The 20,087-nt window shown below is 40.3% G+C and overlaps 1 protein-coding gene across 2 annotated transcripts in view; it reads left to right on the forward strand.

The window, feature by feature from the left end:
* The window catches only part of LOC124013529 (chemokine-like protein TAFA-5), a 179,525-nt gene that overhangs the window by 87,448 nt on the left and 71,990 nt on the right, over positions 1–20,087 (forward strand). For both annotated transcript variants that reach the window (XM_046327832.1, XM_046327833.1), the window contains exon 2: positions 11,582–11,731. In XM_046327832.1, the coding sequence (XP_046183788.1) occupies positions 11,582–11,731 (150 nt within the window). The remainder of the gene's footprint in view (positions 1–11,581; positions 11,732–20,087) is intronic.

Consider the following 20,087-nt stretch of genomic DNA (forward strand, 5'->3'; position numbering starts at 1 on the left):
TTGTTTACCTCTCTCCACCTTGACAGATGCACAGGCTAAAGCATATGCAAGTGAGCCATATTATGTACAAAGTGTTCACGCTGGTATATATATATATATTTTATTGTTCATCCTGAAGATTTGGAAGTGAAAAACACATACACTGTACATCCTAGTAGGCGGTAAAGTAGTGTACACACAGACACACACAAACACTATATGCATTTAAAGTTGTAGGCGACCCCTAACGGCACACCGTTCCACTGCAAATAGGTCTCCACAGCATTCTAGCATCCTGGTCTTGATGGATCACTATTACCCTGAGAATGACCCGTTAGTTGAGTTAATTAGTTTCTGTGGTGACTAAGGGCCAAATTAAATCACACCTCTGACCCTGTTGCCAATCACAGTTATCCCTTCCTGGCACTGTTAACCCTCGCCGGATGACACATGGGGCTCCTAACACAGACCAGGGTTAATGGGTGAGCAGCAAGGGGAGGGAGTCACACAGGAGTGTGTATATATACACTACCGTTCAAAAGTTTAGGGTCACTTAGAAATGTCCTTGTTTTTGAAATAAAAGCACATTTTTTTGCCCATTAAAATAACATCAAATTGATCAGAAATACAGCGTAGACATTGTTAATGTTGTAAATTACTATTGTTGCTGGAAACAGATGATTATTAATGGAATATATACATAGGTGTACTGAGGACCATTATCAGCAACCATCACTCCTGTGTTCCAATGGCACATTGCGTTAGCTAATCCAAGTTTATGATTTTAAAAGGCTATAGGCATTAGAAAACCCTTTTTCAAGTATGTTAGCACAGCTGGAAACTGTTGTTCTGATTAAAGAAGCAATAAAACGGGCCTTCTTTAGACTAGTTTAGTGTCAGGAGCATCAGCATTTGTCGGTTCGAGTACGGGCTAAAAATGTCTAGAAACAAATAACTTTCTTCTGAAACTCATCAGTATTCGTGTTCTGAGAAATGAAGGCTATTCCATGCGAGAAAATGCCAAGAAACTGAAGATCCCGAACAACGCTGTGTCCTACTCCATTCACAGAACAGCGCATACTGGCCCTAACCAGATTAGAAAGAGGAGTGTCTTCATTTGGCATCTTCATTAAATAGTACCCGCAAAACACCAGTCTCAACATCAACAGTGAAGAGACAACTCCAGGATGCTGGCCTTCTAGGTCGCTGGAACAGACAGAACTGGCAAAAAGTGCTCTTCACTGACGAATTGTGGTTTTGTCTCACCAGGATGGTTGGATTCGTGTTTATCGTCGAAGGAATGAATGTTACACTGAGGCCTGTACTCTGGAGCAGAATCGATTTGGAGGTGGAGGATCCGTCATGGTCTGGGGCGGTGTGTCACAGCATCATCGGACTGAGCTTGTTGTCATTGCAGGCAATCTCAATGCTGTGCATTACAGGGAAGACATCCTACTCCCTCATGTGGTACCCTTCCCGCAGGCTCATCCTGACATGACCCTCCAGCATGACAATGCCACCAGCCATACTGCACGTTCCGTGCGTGATTTCCTGCAAGACAGGAATGACAGTGTTCTGCCATGGCCAGCGAAGAGCCCGGATCTCAATCCCATTCAGCACGTCTGGGACCTGTTGGATCGGGGGGTGAGGGCTAGGGCCATTTCGCCCAGAAATGTCCTGGACCTTGCAGGTGCCTTGGTGGTAGAGTGGGGTAACATCTCACAGCAAGAACTGGCAAATCTGGTGCAGTCCATGAGGACGAGATGCACTGCAGTACTTAATGCAGCTGGTGGCCACACCAGATACGGACTGTTCCTTGATTTTGACTCCCCCTTTGTTCATGGACACATTATTCCATTTCTGTTAGTCACATACTGTATTTGTGGAACTTGTTCAGTTTATGTCTCAGTTATTGAATCTTGTTATGGTCATTCAAATATTTACACATGTTAAGTTTGCTGAAAATAAATGCAGTTGACAGTGAGAGGACATTTTTTCCTTCTGAGTATAGACACACACACACACACACACACACACACACACACACACACACACACACACACACACACACACACACACACACACACACACACACACACACACACACACACACACACACACACACACACACACACACACACACACACACACACACACAGTGTTAACCCTTTGGAATTACCGTGATTTCTGCATAAATTGGTCATACAATTTGATCTGATCTTCATCTAAGTCACAACAATAGACAAACACAGTCTGCTTAAACTAATAACACACAAACAATTATACATTTTCATGTCTTTATTGAACACAATGTGCATTCACAGTGTAGGGTGGGAAAAGTATGTGAACCCTTGGATTTAATAACTGGTTGACCCTCCTTTGGCAGCAATATACTCAAACAAATGTTTTCTGTAGTTACGGATAAGACCTGCACAATGGTCAGGAGGAACTTTGGACCATTCATCTTCACAAAACTGTTTCAGTTCAGCAATATTCTTAGGATGTCTGTTGTGAAATTGAGTTGAGGTTGGGTTGAGGTCAGGACTCTGCCCAGGCCATCCCGGAAGGCGTATTTTCTTCTGTTGAAGTCATTTTGTTGTTGATTTACTTCTGTGTTTTGGGTCGTTATCCTGTTGCATCACCCAACTTTTATTGTGCTTCACTTGGCGGACAGATAGTCTTACATTCCTGCAAAATGTATTGATAAACTTGGGAATTAATTTTTCCATTGATGATAGCAAGCTGCCCAGGCCCTAAGGCAGCAAAGCAGCCCCAAACCATGATGCTCCATACTTTACAGTTGGGATGTGGTTTTGATGTCGGTTTACATTTACATTTACATTTAAGTCATTTAGCAGATGCTCTTATCCAGAGCGACTTACAAATTCCTTTGACTTTTTTTATCCACACATAGTGTTGTGTTCCTTCCAAACAACTTAACTGTAGTTTCATATGTCCACAGAATATTTAGCCAGTAGCTCTATGGAACATCCAGATGCTCTTTTGCGAGCTTCAGATATGCAGCAATGTTTTTTTTAGGACAGCAGTGGCTTCTTCCGTGGTGTCCTCCCATGAACAGCATTCTTGTTTAGTGTTTTACGGTTTGTAGACTCGTCAACAGAAATGTTAGCATGTTCCAGAGATTTCTGTAAGTCTTTAGCTGACACTCTAGGATTCTTCTTCACCTCATTGAGCGTTCTGCGCTGTGCTCTTGCAGTCATCTTTGCCGGACGGCCACTCCTAGGGAGAGTAGCAACAGTACTGAACTTTCTCCATTTATAGACAATTTGTCTTACCGTGGACTGATGAACATCAAGGCTTTTAGAGATACTTTTGTAACCCTTTTCAGCTTTATGCAAGTCAACAATTCTTAATCTTCTGCGATCTCTTTTGTTCGAGGCATGGTTCATATCGGGCAATGCTTCTTGTGAATAGCAAATTCAAATTTTGAGGTTTTTTTATAGGGTAGGGCAGCTTTAACCTACATCTCCAATCTCGTCTCATTGATTGGACTCCAGGTTAGCTGACACCTGACTCAAATTAGCTTTTGGAAAAGTCATTAGCCTAGGAGTTCACATACCTCTTCCAACCTACACTGTGAATGTTTAAATGGTGTATTCAATTTAGACAAGACAATTACAATACTTTGTGTGTTATTAGTTTAAGCACACTGTGTTTGTCCATTATTGTGAATAAGATGAAGATCAGATCAAATGTTATGACAAATTTATGCAGAAATCCAGTTCATTCCAAAGGGTTCACATACTTTTTCTTTCCACTGTATATATACATACATTGGGGCAAAAAGGACAGAGGAGCCTCTTAACCTCTTACGTCGACCCGACGCGCAGGCATCTCATCTAGCCATCTGGAAATGCAAATGCGCTATGCTAAATGCTAATAGCACTCGTTAAAACTCAAACGTTCATTATAATAATAATAATAATATATGCCATTTAGCAGACGCTTTTATCCAAAGCGACTTACAGTCACGTGTGCATACATTCTACGTATGGGTGGTCCCGGGGATTGAACCCCCTACCCTGGTGTTACAAGCGCCATGCTCTACCAACTGAGCTACATGCAGGGTACTGAAGTAAAGCTACACTCGTTGTGAATCCAGCCAACAATTCAGATTCTTAAAATGCTTTTCAACGAAAGCATGAGAAGCTATTATCTGATAGCATGCAACACCCCGAAATACCTGAAGGGGACGTAAACAAAATAATTAGCATAGCCGGCGCTACACAAATCGCATAAATAAAATATAAAACATTCATTACCTTTGACGATCTTCTTTGTTGGCACTCCTAGATGTCCCATAAACATCACTATTGGGTCTTTTTTTCGATTAAATCGGTCCATATATACCCTAACTATCGATCTATGAAGATTGTGTGATCCAGGAAAAAAGACCGTTTTAAAACGCAACGTAATTTTTATTTATTTAAAGAGTCGACGATAAACTTTCACAAAACACTTCGAAATACTTTTGTAATCCAACTTTAGGTATTAGTAAACGTTAATAATCTATCAAATTGATCACGGGGCGATGTGTATTCAATAGCTCCACGTCTTGAAATCAGGTCCGGAAATTTCTCATCCAAAACATCCTGTCGGAGACCGGAAGGAACGGACTCTCTCTTACTCGTTTGGCCAAGAAACAAAGCGCAGGCAATTGACAAGACTGGCGACATCCTGTGGAAGCTGTAGGACTTGCAATCTCAGCCCCATTTAATTTTCTTTCTAATAGACAATACATGCAAATGACGCATTGATATATTTTCCAGTTTTCAGTGATCAGTTTTTCTTCCGCTTTTCGATGAAACGCAGGCTCTGTTATAGTAACAGCCGTGATTTAACCAGTTTTAGAAACGTCAGAGTGTTTTCTATCCACACATACTAATCATATGCATATACTATATTCCTGGCATGAGTAGCAGGACGCTGAAATGTTGCGCGATTTTTAACAGAATGTTCGAAAAAGTAGGGGGTAGACTTAACAGGTTAAAGAAGAAGTTACAGGTCTGTGAGAGCCAGAAATCTTGCTTGTTTGTAGGTGACCAAATACTTATTTCCCACCATAATTTGCAAATAAATTCATAAAAAATCCTACAATGTGATTTTCTGGATTTGTTTTCTCTGTCTGTCATAGTTGAAGTGTACCTATGATTAACATAATGTACAGGCCTCTCTCATCTTTTTAAGTGGGAGAACTTGCACAATTGGTGGCTGACTAAATACTTTTTTGCCCCACTGTATATACATACGTGTGTGTGTGTGTGTGTGTGTGTGTGTGCGTGTGTGCGTGCGTGTGCGGTTGATAGGTGAGCAGCAAGAGGTTAATTAAAGGTCAGTGGTCACCTGATTGAATAACTCAGGAAGTGAGGGGGACGCTGTGCTGTGATTGGAGGGTTCATCAGTATTCATATATTTTGTTCATGGCTAGTGAATGCAACACGTCCATGGAGGTAGGGTAATAAAACATTTACAATTAATGAGAAATGAATAACAAATACCATGGGGTAAAGTCTGTGTGGTCTAATAAGTATTAGAATAAAAAACATTCCTCCAAAATGCCCTCTTAAGCAATTGTCTAGGCTCCTTTATTAGCTTTTTCTCAACATTGGGTGCATCTCAATACTCAAAATGTGCATCCTCTCCTAGTCTGCTTTTTTACATATGCACTGAGCAGGTTCATGCTTTGCCTCATAGAACAATACTGCACACACTTCTGCAATGTTTATGTGCTTACACTCTTAGAAAAAAAGGGTTCCAAAATTATTCTTTGCAGAGGGATAGGGTTCTACCAAGATTTGTTTTCATCTGAATAATTATTTTTGGAAGACGAGGCCCAGCAAAGATGTCTACATTAGTAGATGTGGGCCCAATACAGATTAAAATATTGTTCCCTTGTAGGCTGCCCACATTGGGCAGATGCGCCTTTGGTCATCGGCTCCACATTGGCCCAGTGTGGGCAGCCCATATCTGGTTAGGCCAGCCCTCACTAAATAAGCCTATCTTTTCAAAGGCAAACATTTCCACATTGGCACGATGTGGGCCCAATGCGGGTTAAAACCTTGGACCCAGGTAGGCTGCCAACATTGGGCCAATATGACTTTGCTCATCGGCCCAACATTGGCCTAAATGCAGGTGGCCCCAAGTAGTTTTTTTTTCTTGTGCATTTTGCTATTTGCCTCTTGACTCCTGCATGCTTTTTTGACTATCAACTTTCTTGTTTACCCTACCGTGGGACAGACTATATTTGTTCCCACACTCGGGACTCTGACTCTCTATTGGTTACACTGACTTTTGGCCCCCGATCCTATTCTAACCACCTCTCGCCGGCTTTGTATTCATGTTACCTTATGAAATTGCTGTATAATATGATCCTGTTGCCATCTAATGCACATTCAAATGTCATAAATCAACACTGCAGAGCTCTCCCTGTCCTCTGCCGTGCCTTGATTGAATTACTGGTTAAATCTGGAAATGTGCATGTACACCCTGGCCCATCTACTTGTGCTAGCCCCAAATCTGACCTGTGCCCTGATATCTGTTTCACTGATTTCTGCACTTGTATAAGCCTGGGTTTTCTGCACTTTAACACTAGAAGCGTATTACCTAAAATGGATCAATTGAAAGTGTGGGTTTACAGCTCCAATCCAGATGTGTTGGTCATTACTGAGATGTGGTTATGAAAAAGTGTTTTGAATACTGGTGTTAACCTTTCTGGCTACAACCTTTTATTTCATCAAGACAGATCTTCCAAAGGTGGGGGAGTGGCAATCTCTCCCAAGAATCACCTTCGGTGCTCAGTTGTCTGTCCCCAAACAATTTGATTAGCTGGTTTTAAGCATTAAACTTTCAAATAGCCTGTGTTCGTAATGGCTGCTCAGTTAAATGACCTGTCCCGATTTGACGCTTGCTAAAAGAAAACTTGAATGTGCAAGCCTTCCTTCTTGACCTGGCCTCTAAAGAATCAGCTTGATCCCCTCTGCCAAAGAAGCATGACTCTTCTTTTATATCTTCAGTGATATTCTAAACACACCCCCATAAAGAAAATTAGAATTAATAGGTTCAACCCCTGGTTCGACCGTGAGCTTGCAAAGTTACTCCACCACAAGTATTGCATTTGGCGAAAGGCTCGGCATGCACATACTTAGGCTGACTGGCTCTCGTACAGGTAATAGAGAAATAAGTGCACTCAAGCTATCCGGAAGGCCACATTTAGTTACTTTAAGGAGCAGTTCTCTCTGAGCCAAACCAAGAAGTTCTGGAAAATGGTTAAAGACCTGGAGAATAAACCCTCCTCACAGCTGCTGCCATTGTCCCTTAAAACTTATTAGGGCTGAAATCCCATTAATGGGATCGGTATGACAACAGCCAGTAAATGTGCAGTGTGCCAAATTCAAAACAACAGAAATCTCATAATTACAATTTGTCAAACATACAAGTATCTTATACCATTCTAAAGGTAATCTGGTTGTTAATCCCACCACAGTGTCTGATTTCAAAAAGGCTTTATTTGAAAGCACCACAAACGATTATGTTAGGTCAGAGCCAAGCCACAGAAAAACACAGCCATTTTTCCAGCCAAAGAGAGTAGTCACAGAAAGCGGAAATAGAGATCAAATGAATCACTAACCTTTGATGATCTTCATCAGATGACACTCATTGGACTTCATGTTGCACAATACATGTATGTTTTGTTTGATAAAGTTCATATTTATATAAAAAAAATCTGTATACATTGGCGTGTTGTTCAGTAGTTCCAAAAACATCCGGTGATTTTGCAGAGAGCCACATAAATTTACAGAAATACTTATTATAAATGTTGATAAAGATACAAGCCTTATGCATGGAACTTTAGATAGATACACTTCTCCTAAATCAACCGCTGTGTCAGATTTTTAAAAAGTATTATGGAAAATGCAAACCATGCAATAATCTGAGTACGGCACTCAGACAAATACATAAATCTGCCATGTTGGAGTCAACAGAAGTCAGAAATAACAAATATTCACTTACCTTTGATGATCTTCATCAGAATGCACTCCCAGGAATCCCAGTTCCACCATAAATGTTTGATTTGTTCGATAATGTCCATCATTTATGTCCAAATAGCTACTTTTGTTAGCGTGTTTGGTAAACAAATCCAAACTCACGAATCGTGTTCACTAGTTGCTGACGAAAAGTTCCGATACAGTCCGTAGAAACTTGTCAAACAATGTATGGAATCAATCTTTAGGATGTTAAAATACATTTTCTATAATATTCCAACTGGAGAATTTCTTTGTCTTCAGAAAAGCAAAGGAACAGGAGATAACACTCATGTGAAATGCACATGACCAGCACGTGGCTGCTGGCAGACCTCTGACTCATTCCCCTCTCATTCAGCCCCCCTTCATAGAAGCATCAAACAACTTTCTAAAGATGGTTGACATCTAGTGGAAGCCTTAAGTGCAACATGACCAATATCCCACTGTATCTTCAATGGGGGCTGAGTTGAAAATCGACCAACCTCAGATTTCCCACTTCCTGGTTGGATTTCTTCTCAGGTTTTTGCCTACCATTTGGGTTCTGTTATACTCACAGACATCATTCAAACAATTTTAGAAGCTTCAGATTGTTTTCTATCCAAATAATATGCATATATTAGCAACTGGGACTGAGGAGCAGGCAGTTTACTCTGGGCACCTTATTCATCCAAGCTACTCAATACTGCCCCCCAGCCATAAGAAGTTTTCAAGTTGGTGTGGTTGTTGCTGACAAGAAGCACATGGCTGAACTCTTTACAGTTTGACAATTGCTTAAACATGATTTCTGAAACTATGGCACCTTTTCTCTAGACTACACACAACATCCCAAAACATCTCTTGCAAAACCAAACACTTAATTCAAAAGTATTTTAACTCTTCTCCAAATTATGTTTTTTGCATCAAAACTCTACACACAAACCATCAAATGATTAGCTCTTATACACTCCCAACTACACGCGGATGTGATAAATGACTTCTATCGTGTGTCTTTTGCATGTTCATTGGAGTCCACTGAAGTTTGTCATAGCACTCACATGTACCTGCACAAATATACAGTATGTATGCATATTCAGTATATCTTTACACTAACATAAATGCAAGGCTGGGGAAAAATTACAAATATTTTTTTTACATCCATATTTCAGGATGAAAAGTAACAGCCAAAACAAATACATTAGAAGATAAACAAAACAGGCTTGTTACTATAAATAAAAAAACAAGCTTGTTACTATAAAGAAAAAAAAGCAATCGGGTGCATCCCGTCTCCTCTTTGGGTCTAGCCACAGTGCCGCATCAACATCACAAGCAATGTTCTCACTGGCTAAACAGCGGGGGAAATAATGTCTGGAGTGGCGTATCCAGTCCTGGCATGCCCCCTTGTCTATGTCACCACAGGCCACCTCCATCTCCTGGAGAAGGGGTATGCATTGGTGGGGTTGGCGATCTTCCATTGGGTTAAGGATTTAAGAATATGGTGGCAGGTTGAGCATCAAAACTTGCGGATGGTCAATGAACCAATTGCGGACCAGAGCAGCCCGGTGGGAACTTCCGTTGTCCCAGATGACAACAAACCTGGACTGCTCTGGCCACTGGGAATGAGACATTATGCTGGGTGTCAAGGACGGTGATAATGTGGGTAGTTTTGCAAGGACTAAGCATGGCATGATGAAAGACTGTTCTGACTAATGGCTGCACACATTGTGATGTTGCCACAACGCTGTCCCGGGACATTGACGCGGTCCTATGAGGTTTCTTCTCCTGCGTTTTGTTTTGACTAGGTTGAAGCAGACCTCATCAATGTAGACGAAATCATGCACTGCAGCATCGTCTAGTTCCATAACTCTGAAACAGACAAGACATTATTGTATGACAGTATGATTAGACAGAGCAGTCAATATGTAGCAAAATACACTGGAATACCAATGACAGGATAGTATAGCTTACTTGGACATATTTATAGCACAGTTGTGTCACTGTCAGATGGTACTCTGTAGAGCTTCATACTAATCTGATCTGATGGCATTCCAGGAGACCGCTAAGTGCAGGTAAACTCACCCTATGTCTTATGGAATACTGTTGTCAATGATGTGGTGTTGCAGTTGTCGTAAACTTATGCGGTTGTTTGAAATGACAATATTCATTATGTGTTGTTCCTACTCTGCTGTGAACAGCTGGTTTCTTCCTCCATTGAAGCGTTGTGTAGCAATTCTGCAAAATCATGTGAATGGTTAGGGTGCAGGATTTCTTTCAGTATGTTAATATAAATGTTAATGTAGTGCTGTAAGTGCAGTAGCATGGTATAGAAGGTAGCTTTACTTACCTGTTCTCATTTCAAAGTGTCCAGATGACACTTGCTGCAGTGTAGAAGCTCAAGTTAGGCTGGACCCTCTGCCCAGCCTCCCTGAAACTCAAACCATGGTTGACCACATGGTCAACCAAAGTGGACCGGATATGTGATTGTTCTCCTTCCTCCTCTTCCTTTTCCCACTCCTCTTCCTCTAACCCTCAATCCAAAATTGGCCTCCATTGTTGTCCATACCAAGAAAGCCTACCTGAAGCCAATTTATAGTGCTCAAGCTCTGATTTCTAAGTAAAGTAATTAGCTGTAAGTGTTTTCACACGTGAGCACTGGATGTAGGTAATCGGCAAATGAGTGTGGCATTTTGAATGGCGGTGTTTTCAAAACGAAACACAGGACCTGTTAGTTTTGAATGATATGTCTAATGTAGAGAACTGTGTTTAGTGTTTTGCAAAAAGTGTGTTTTACAATTGCAAACTAAGTGTAAAGCAGATAATGGCCTGCAGTTTTGCAGACTTGGTCTGAAGATTAGGTACATGAGTTAATGGTTCCACTGAGTGTGCCTCAAGCACCACTTTTAGTGTGTAAGCAATTGTAAAAAAAAAAAAAACTGTAAAGACCACTTCATTAATTCAGGATTCCTATTTGACTCAGCCATGCCTCCTTGCCCGTTCAACATATCCTAATCTCCCACCCCTTCTAATGCGACCAGCCCCGATGCGCCTCCCTCTTTTCCCACTGCTCTACTACAAAGTTTCTCCCTGCAGACAAAGGAGTTCCTTAAACTTGACCCCAAAAAGACCCTGTCTTTTTTTTAGGAAGTATGCGAGGCACAGACGTTCGCTTTGCCTAGCGGGGTTCTGCCTGGAACAAACAAAACCTTATATGCGGACGCATTTAGGGTATAACTAGCCCCTCAAAGAAAGGCCTTATTGTATACTGTATGTAATGGATTGGCATAAAGAGTTAAATGTTGTTAATAATGTTGGTAGAACTGTTCATAGAGGGTTCTAGGAAGAACCTTTAGAGGATGAAAGTGTTCTTGGTGGAACCCTTCATAGAAGGTTCTTGGAAGAACCATATACAGAACTCTAAATGTTCTAGTTAGAACCCTCTCTGCAAAGGTTTCTACTTAGCAACAAAAAGTTCTCCTAAGGGGACAAACTGAAGAACCCTATATGGTTCTACTTAGCACCTTTTTTCCCAAAAGAGGATGTTCTGCCACTCTAACAATGTATTTTCTATGTGATGCCACTTCCAGGTCAACTGGCGGCAGGGACATGTGAGATTGTGATGCTGGACAGGGACAGCAGTCAGCCCAGACGGACCATTGCCAGACAGACTGCACGGTGCGCCTGTAAGAAGGGACAGATCGCTGGGACGACAAGAGCCATGCCAGCCTGTGTGGACGGTAAGAGCTTTTTACATAGTTTAGAATAAGTCGGGAGTGATCCCTTTACAGTATGTGGTCAAGTATTTGGAAAATGTTGTGGAAATTCAGTACTAAGAGAGATTTGATAATTTCTTCAAACAACCATCTTTATTTAATATTGATTAATAATTGCAATAATGAGGCTGGTAGTCCCCACACCCTTGAGTGTTGGACCAAGTAACCTAACCTTTACACAAATGCAGAGTACTATATAAAGCTGACACTAAAAATGCTTAGTCATGATTGGTTCCACCCATCCCATGATGCAGGCATCATAAGCCACTCTGGGTTCATCCTGTCGTTATCTGCAAGTGGGTTGTTGTCTTAACCCCACCCTGGCTTAGTTTCTCTGATGCAAGAATGATTTTAGACAATGAGGGATTGTTCTACTCCCAAGCCAACCCTTAGTTAAACACATTCTTGTCTATGTAATGCAGTCTTTAACTCATTTGTCAGCTCAAGCCATCTCTGGTGACTGACTATACACCCAGATTAGCTGCAGAGAACTAGAGTGGAGACAATAAAAACACAGACACTAGTAGGACATAAATGTCTTGCTATTAGTTAAAAATGAATAATATCAAATAAATCTGGTAAATATGTAATTTTTCCCTCACTATATACAGGTGGTGTGTAGACCAGAGTTGGACATATTAGCCACTGAAATAAGCCTATGCTATCACCGATACTGAAGATACATTGCAGATTCAAACATTCAAACTAACCAGTACATTTTGCAAGCATATAGTAAGGGTTGTGATTGCATTGTTTTTGTCAGAAAGACTGCTGGAAGAGCTCAGTGATGTCATGTCAGTGAATCATTTCTTATACCTTATGCTTCACATTATCTGATGCTTTGGCATGGATACGTCCGTGAAATCTCTCTTATGTTCTTGTCGTTATCAAGTTACCTTTGACGTTCCTTCTGTCAGCAGTGTCAGTATGCCGTGAATGTAACACATTTTTCCTATTCCCCCCAAGCCAATGCTATTGCTATTTTCTGATGGCCTCGTGTGTGTGTGTGTGTGTGTGTGTGTGTGTGTGTGTGTGTGTGTGTGTGTGTGTGTGTGTGTGTGTGTGTGTGTGTGTGTGTGTGTGTGTGTGTGTGTGTGTGTGTGTGTGTGTGTGTGTGTGTGTGTGTGTGTGTGTGTGTGTGTGTGTGTGTGTGTGTGTGTGTGTGTGTCTAATAGTGAGTAGAAGGACTGATATCATGACATGTAATCCCCCACCACATACACCTCACCCCGAGCGCACTGCGTCGACACAGGGGTTTGAAATTTGTGTCATGGCCTGTGTGTCTGGTTCCGCTCTGTCCCCTAAAACCAGTGTTATTTGTTCTGTTTCTTCCTGGATCACACACAAGGAGTAGCCAGTCCACTGGAAGAGAATAGGACAGAGAATACTTTTTTTTTTATTACTGAAATCTAATTTGTTAATCTTATTGAGTTCTCAAAGTCTGGCCCAGTATGGTAATTTCCCACATTTAAATTGATACAATCTGAGTCTTTCCCATCCAACACAATCCCAAGTCTCAATCTCTGCTCCTGACGGTCACCTCTCGAGAAGGATAATCCAAATGAGACCCATCACAACCAATGCAGCCGAATTCTGGAATTGAATCCTGATAGAAATTCTGCAAGATGATCTATCCAATGAGTCAGCTGCAACATACTGAATCCTCAGAATAATATATTATCTGTTTACTCTCTGTATTGCCATTACAGAAGAGTTATTCTGCTGGTTGAGTGCTACACATCTCGGAAGCAGTTTGTTCAAGTGGAGGACAGGATACATTTAATCTTCCCAACTGCCCCGTTTTATAAGTCCTATCATTCCACCCAGTCCGCAAGGAGACAATGAACACCGACAATAAAATCCTCTTCAGACAAAATCTCAATTCCATGTCAAAATATTCCTCTCAGCGCAATTGATCCAGATTCACAGGGGGCCGATGTGATGTTTTTAAATGTGTTGCATAAATCCAGACTCCCCTTATGTCATTTTACTCTCCTGATCCCTTTGTTTTACTTGTAACAATGTCAGAGTCTATCTATTGATTCCTATCAAGGCTGGTGAAAAAGAGAGCAAGGCTTCTTTTACCCGAGCAGTGTGGGGTTGGAGTGGACGGGCCACTACACTGATTAAGAGGAGAGCTCGTTGAGGGGCTGAGGACAGAAATATTGTACCTTCTCCTCGGTTGGTCCGAGAGAGGAGAGGCGATGAGGGTGTTTATATGAATGTACTAGGCTCTAAATGACAAAATAATCATTGATAGCACTGGTGCTCCTAACTTTAAATAGTTAAAAGCCCAACATCAAATTTAGGAGCACCAGAAAATAAGATTTTAAAATCAATTGAGATATAGCCTATATGAATTTGAATGAGATATATGTTGTGCCCTAGAAACAAATATGTTACCCTGTAAATACATTTGTTCATTATTATAAAAAGTTAAAATGTTGATACGAATAACTGTCATTTAAATTTGTATTTATTTATCTATATTTCACCTTTATTTAACCAGGTAGGCAAGTTGAGAACAAGTTCTCATTTACAATTGCGACCTGGCCAAGATAAAGCAAAGCAGTTCGACACATACAACAACACAGAGTTACACATGGAGTAAAACAAACATACAGTCAGTAATACAGTAGAAACAAGTCTATATACGATGTGGGAAAATTAGGTGAGATAAGGGAGGTAAAGGCAAAAAAAGTCCATGGTGGCAAAGTAAATACAATATAGCAAGTAAAACACTGGAATGGTAGATTTGCAGTGGAAGAATGTGCAAAGTAGAAATAAAAATAATGGGGTGCAAAGGAGCAAAATAAATAAAATAAATACAGTAGGGAAAGAGGTAGTTGTTTGGGCTAAATTATAGATGGGCTATGTACAGGTGCAGTAATCTGTGTGCTGCTCTGACAGCTGGTGCTTAAAACTAGTGAGGGAGATAAGTGTTTTCAGTTTCAGATATTTTTGTAGTTCGTTCCAGTCATTGGCAGCAGAGAACTGGAAGGAGAGGCGGCCAAAGAAAGAATTGGTTTTGAGGGTGACCAGAGAGATATACCTGCTGGAGTGCGTGCTACAGGTGGGTGATGCTATGGTGACCAGCGAGCTGAGATAAGGGGGAACTTTACCTAGCAGGGTCTTGTAGATGACCTGGAGCCAGTGGGTTTGGCGACGAGTATGAAGCAAGGGCCAGCCAACGAGAGTGTACAGGTCGCAATGGTGGGTAGTATATGGGGCTTTGGTGACAAATCAGATGGCACTGTGATAGACTGCATCCAATTTGTTGAGTAGGGTATTGGAGGCTATTTTGTAAATGACATCGCCGAAGTCGAGGATTGGTAGGATGGTCAGGGTATGTTTGACAGCATGAGTGAAGGATGCTTTGTTGCCAAATTAAAATGTCATTTGTAGATTGAGGTTTTTAAAAGCACTATTTTCATATTGAGATACATTACATTGAAAATTGTACACTGGCTCTTTAAGAGTGTCATGTTTGTGATGATGACATGCAAGACATTCATTGTTATGATCATTGATTTCCTGAAGAAGCTATCCCTATTCCTTTCTTTCTGTGCCCCAAAATATTTGGATATACTGGTAAAGTTACCAGCTTGTTAGCTAGCTAGCTAATGTGTTAACGAACCTGACTGAACAACGTGTAAAACCAATGAGGCCCACGAGTAGTTTTATAACTGCCTGCGACATAGTTTTTGAATGTAAAATGCAGCCCCCCCAACCTCTCACAGGAAGAAAAAAACATTGCTCTGGTAAAATGGGTCAGATCTTTTGAAGTGTTTGTGCTAGAAACACACCGTTTTCATTGTATTAATGATGCAAGCATGGCTCTAACGAATCAGCACTCGGGAAACAACGGTAGTGTGAAGCCTTATCGTTACAGCAATTATTATTTAAAGAATAATAATTGAATACTAAAAAAGATATAATTTTCTTACCCAAATTAAAACTCCAGGTTGCACAGTGAAATATTTGGTTGCACATTAAAGCTGTGTGTGTGTGTGTTTGCATGTGTGTGTTGGCTATTGACACTGACAACACTAACCCTAATGGTGTGGGTTACACACTCAACATGACAAAGTGGGTCGGAGACAGTCTCCAATTGGGCTCTGGTGTCCCATGGGAAAGTAAACCTATTGAAGTGTGACAGTACCATGTTTTGCCAAATAAATACCTCTGTTCCTGCTACTGCCACAGCCTTTTATCAAATTTGAGGGTGTCTTGTGTTTATTAAATGGACAACAAACCAATAGATTTTGCTCACGATTAAAATAAATTGTGTGTCAAGCCAGTCCTCCGTGAAAGCAATTCAGTTTGTCTTTCTCTTAGCAACGTACTGCTTCAACCCAATTCTCCTTGAATAGCTAACGAATGGCAGATTTCTGAGAGGGCCATCCCTATGGTTCAATTCTCATATGAAGACTTTTCTTACAAGCCCAAAATGGTTGATGGACAAATGGGCTAGTGATTACAATGTTATGACAACGCTAGTGCTTAGAAATTTCTGTTATTTTCATGTTTTTCAACAACTAATTGACCAATGTCAGTTCAATAAAAAAAATGTGTGAGCTCAATGTACACATTTCTCTGTTTATGTAAGTCAGATCAAGCCCAAACTGTGCGATGTAGTTGGGAGTTGCGTTTCCAACAAGCCAATATTCTACATCGTTTAGCACAGAAGACGTGTTAATTAACTGCAATGACCATAATCCATTGCGCGCCTACTTGTCCGGTTTGTGTTTATTTTACGCCTGCTATGCCTGCTAGAAGAATGCGCGATTTAGAGGGATAGAGAGCAGTCTCTTTTTGAGATAACTCTACCTGAAAATACATGATCTAAGTGATTGATAGTTGGTATTCAGCAGTCTTAAAAGTATGTCTTATTTACTTTTTGACAGATAGCATAGGCAACAGCTCTATAGAGAAGAGATGATGACTTGGAATGAAATAATCAAATAAAACAAATGTAATATACACAACAACTGAAATATTTTATTCAAGTAAAGTAACGTGAATAAATGATGGTTGATAAGGGATGAGCAATAATGGTCAGTCACTACCATCATGGGACTTTGGAGAAATAAAAGATTTGAATGTCAGTTAAACAGACAAATGGTTGAAAAATTGATTCTTTTGGCGGTTTCAGTTTAAAAAATATTTAAAAAAGGGTCCCCAATCTGCCATTCATCGTTTTATTCTGTGTTGTTACAGCATTCAACCCGCATAATGCATGATGCATTTAATGTAAAAAAAAAAATAGTATCGAAACCAAAATCGAAAGCCATAATATATATTTTTTAATTCAACCGAATCCGAACCAACCTATAAAAAAACGTTCAGCACAAGACAACCCTAAAAACAATATTCAATTATTAACCATTGCATGGCAATGGTATGTATTACAATACACTTATTATAAACATCTCTAAATGTAGTGTGATTATTGACATTTACCAATTAAAACAACCCAATCCAATACCATTGCAAAGCAAACAAATGTGTGTGTTTTTACTTTTACCTTTGAAGACCATTAGAGACCATAACATTGAAACCATTAGAACTTATGTAGCCTAATATTGTGCTTGTTTACCAGGAATGGTCTAACTAATCTCTACCTTTTTTTGAAGGTAATAAACACACACAGAGTGGCTGTTTCCTGTACACAGATTAAGCCAAAGAGAAAGACAAACTGAATTGCTTTTATGGAGGACTGTAATATTGAATTGTGAGGATGACCACACTATTTATTTTTATCATTAGCAAAAGTTGTTGGTTTTCTTCGCAAAATTGATCCATTTAATCAACACAGGAGAACAGCAAAATGGATTAAAGGACGTGGCAGTGGTAGGAACAGTGGTATTGCAGTAGTAGAAACAGTGGCATCTAGTGGGCAGAACCTGGTACTTTCACACTCATTCATAGTAAATAATGCAAGTGACTTCAATGGCTAATTTAAAAAAACATATTCCATGTTCACGGGAAATGCATTACATAAGATGAAAATGCAATACTCCCTGTATTGCAGTGCTAGAGGTGTCACTACAGATCCGGATTCAATCCCGGGCCGCATCACAACAGGCCGTGATCAGGAGTCCCATAGGGCGGTGCACAATTGGCCCAGCGTCGTCCAGGTTAGGAGATTGTTTGGACGGGAGGGCTTTACTTGGCTCATCGTGCTCTAGCAACTCCTTGTGGTAGGCAGGGTGCCTGGAGGCAGACCTCAGGCATCACAGGAACAGAGTTTCCTCTGACACATTGGTGAGGCTGGCGTCCGGGTTAAGCGCATGGGTGTTAATGATGGGTGTTTGGTGGGTCATGTATCGGAGGACGCATGACTTTTGTCTCCCGAGCCCATTGGGAGTTGCAGCAATGAGACAAGATCGAAATTGGGGAGAAAAAGGGGAGAAAAAAAAAACAATACTCCAAGCATACTATCGGTCAGACATAAAGAAATTATACTGTATACTGGTTGTTGGGATGGGCTTTGAGCTGGGTGTGGGGTGTCCGTGGCTGGCTTTTGATACTTTTATTGGATTCCTCATGTCTTACTCATTGTTAGTAAGAAGTAGGGTCCAAATCGGATATTAGGTACTATATTTATTGACAATTATACGAAACCAATGAATTAAAATGGCCTAAATAGCTTATTTTCCGAGAGATCAAATTGTATTTCAACAAAATAATATTTCAGGAATTCTAATCTTGAGATGGTGGGTGTCCAATTCTCTTTATTGTACTTTTTGAGGTGGAACGACTCATAAGGGTTCAGTCACAGATTAGATGTACTGTACATTTGTATACAATGGCTCTCTGTATTGTATACCATTTGTTTTGCACAGCAGTATTTAAAAAGGCTTCTAAAGTTTGTAATTTCCACATTAAAATGGCAGACTTGATTTGCTCTAACATCAAAATGTATTAACCCCTACAACAAAATGTCAATTAATTATAATCCACATAAAAATGAACATTTTCTGTTACTGCAGGATTATTTTCCTGCCATAGCAAACTGGCTCAAATTAAGATGGTTCATCCTACATCTGTTACCAAGCATAGAATTGGGAAAATATGTTGAAAATGTTTGAAATTAGACATCTGTTTCACAAGTTTGGACAGCACAGTACAGTAAAGAAATGCAGAGGAGAGAATAGTTCAGTATAACACAGTACTATACTGTACATTAGAGTTTAGTACAGTACAGTAGAGCACACTAGAGCACAGTATAATTTACTGTATTGTATTTTACTCTACTGAACTATACTGTACTGAACTTGACTATCCTCTACTCTGCTGTACTGAACTCTACTCTACTGTACTGAACTATACTCTGCTGTACTGTGCTGTGTTCAACTGTGATGTACTGTGATGTCCAAACTTGTGAAAAATAGACGTCAACGATTGGTACAGATTTGGTCCAATCCAACCAATTTTGACCTTTCTTGGGGACGGAGCTCATTTGAATAATAGCCAGTGTGTAGAATGGTATCCAAAATACTTTTATTTAAATGTTTTATAATGACATTCATAATCTTGCATTTCTGTATATTACAGATCAGGGACTGATGATGTTCTTCTGTTACAATCATTCTGTTACTGTAGTTCAATAACCAAGATAGATTTTTTTCAAACGGAAGGTGTCGTATCATAGCTGACACCCCATTATTTCAGCAAACATCTTTGAATCTTAATTCGGAGTAGATATTTAAGAGTTTTGGTTTCATAAACTGAGGGAGATTTAGTAGTAGACATCCAGATGGGGGGTGGGGAGGCTGGTGTGCCTAGTAGTCTCTATGGGCATGTTAAACCAGCTCTCTGGCCTCCGCGTCGGGAGGGGAAAGGCCTCCGGAATACAAATCAGACCCTAGAGATGGTGGGAGTCATTATCTGCCACCTCTGTATCAACGCTGCATATAATGTTGGGTTGGAGTTGCAGTAGGAGAGATCAGGTGCAGCTATGTATGATGCATAACTGCCCATGGAAAACTACATGATGGAGGGAAAGGAGGAATTTGAATGTCAGTTAAACAGACAAATGGTTGAAAAATTGATTCTTTTGGCAGTTTGAGAGCACGTCATGGTTTATTTTTAGGTAACAGTGTTTTCAAAACAACAACTTGAGCATTTTCCTTAAAAACCCAAAGTTCCTTATTAGCAGCAGTTGGCAAAATCCATTTTGAACACAAAATGATCTCGAGAGGGAATCCTTGAAGAAAATAAACTAAGCACCAGAGATTCTCCTATTCTTCAATGATATTCTGAACAACTTCCACTATCTCTATCAACACTTCTACTCCCCGGGAACGTTGTCAGT

This window comes from Oncorhynchus gorbuscha, linkage group LG25, assembly GCF_021184085.1.
Source record: "Oncorhynchus gorbuscha isolate QuinsamMale2020 ecotype Even-year linkage group LG25, OgorEven_v1.0, whole genome shotgun sequence".
Taxonomy (NCBI): Eukaryota; Metazoa; Chordata; class Actinopteri; order Salmoniformes; family Salmonidae; genus Oncorhynchus; species Oncorhynchus gorbuscha.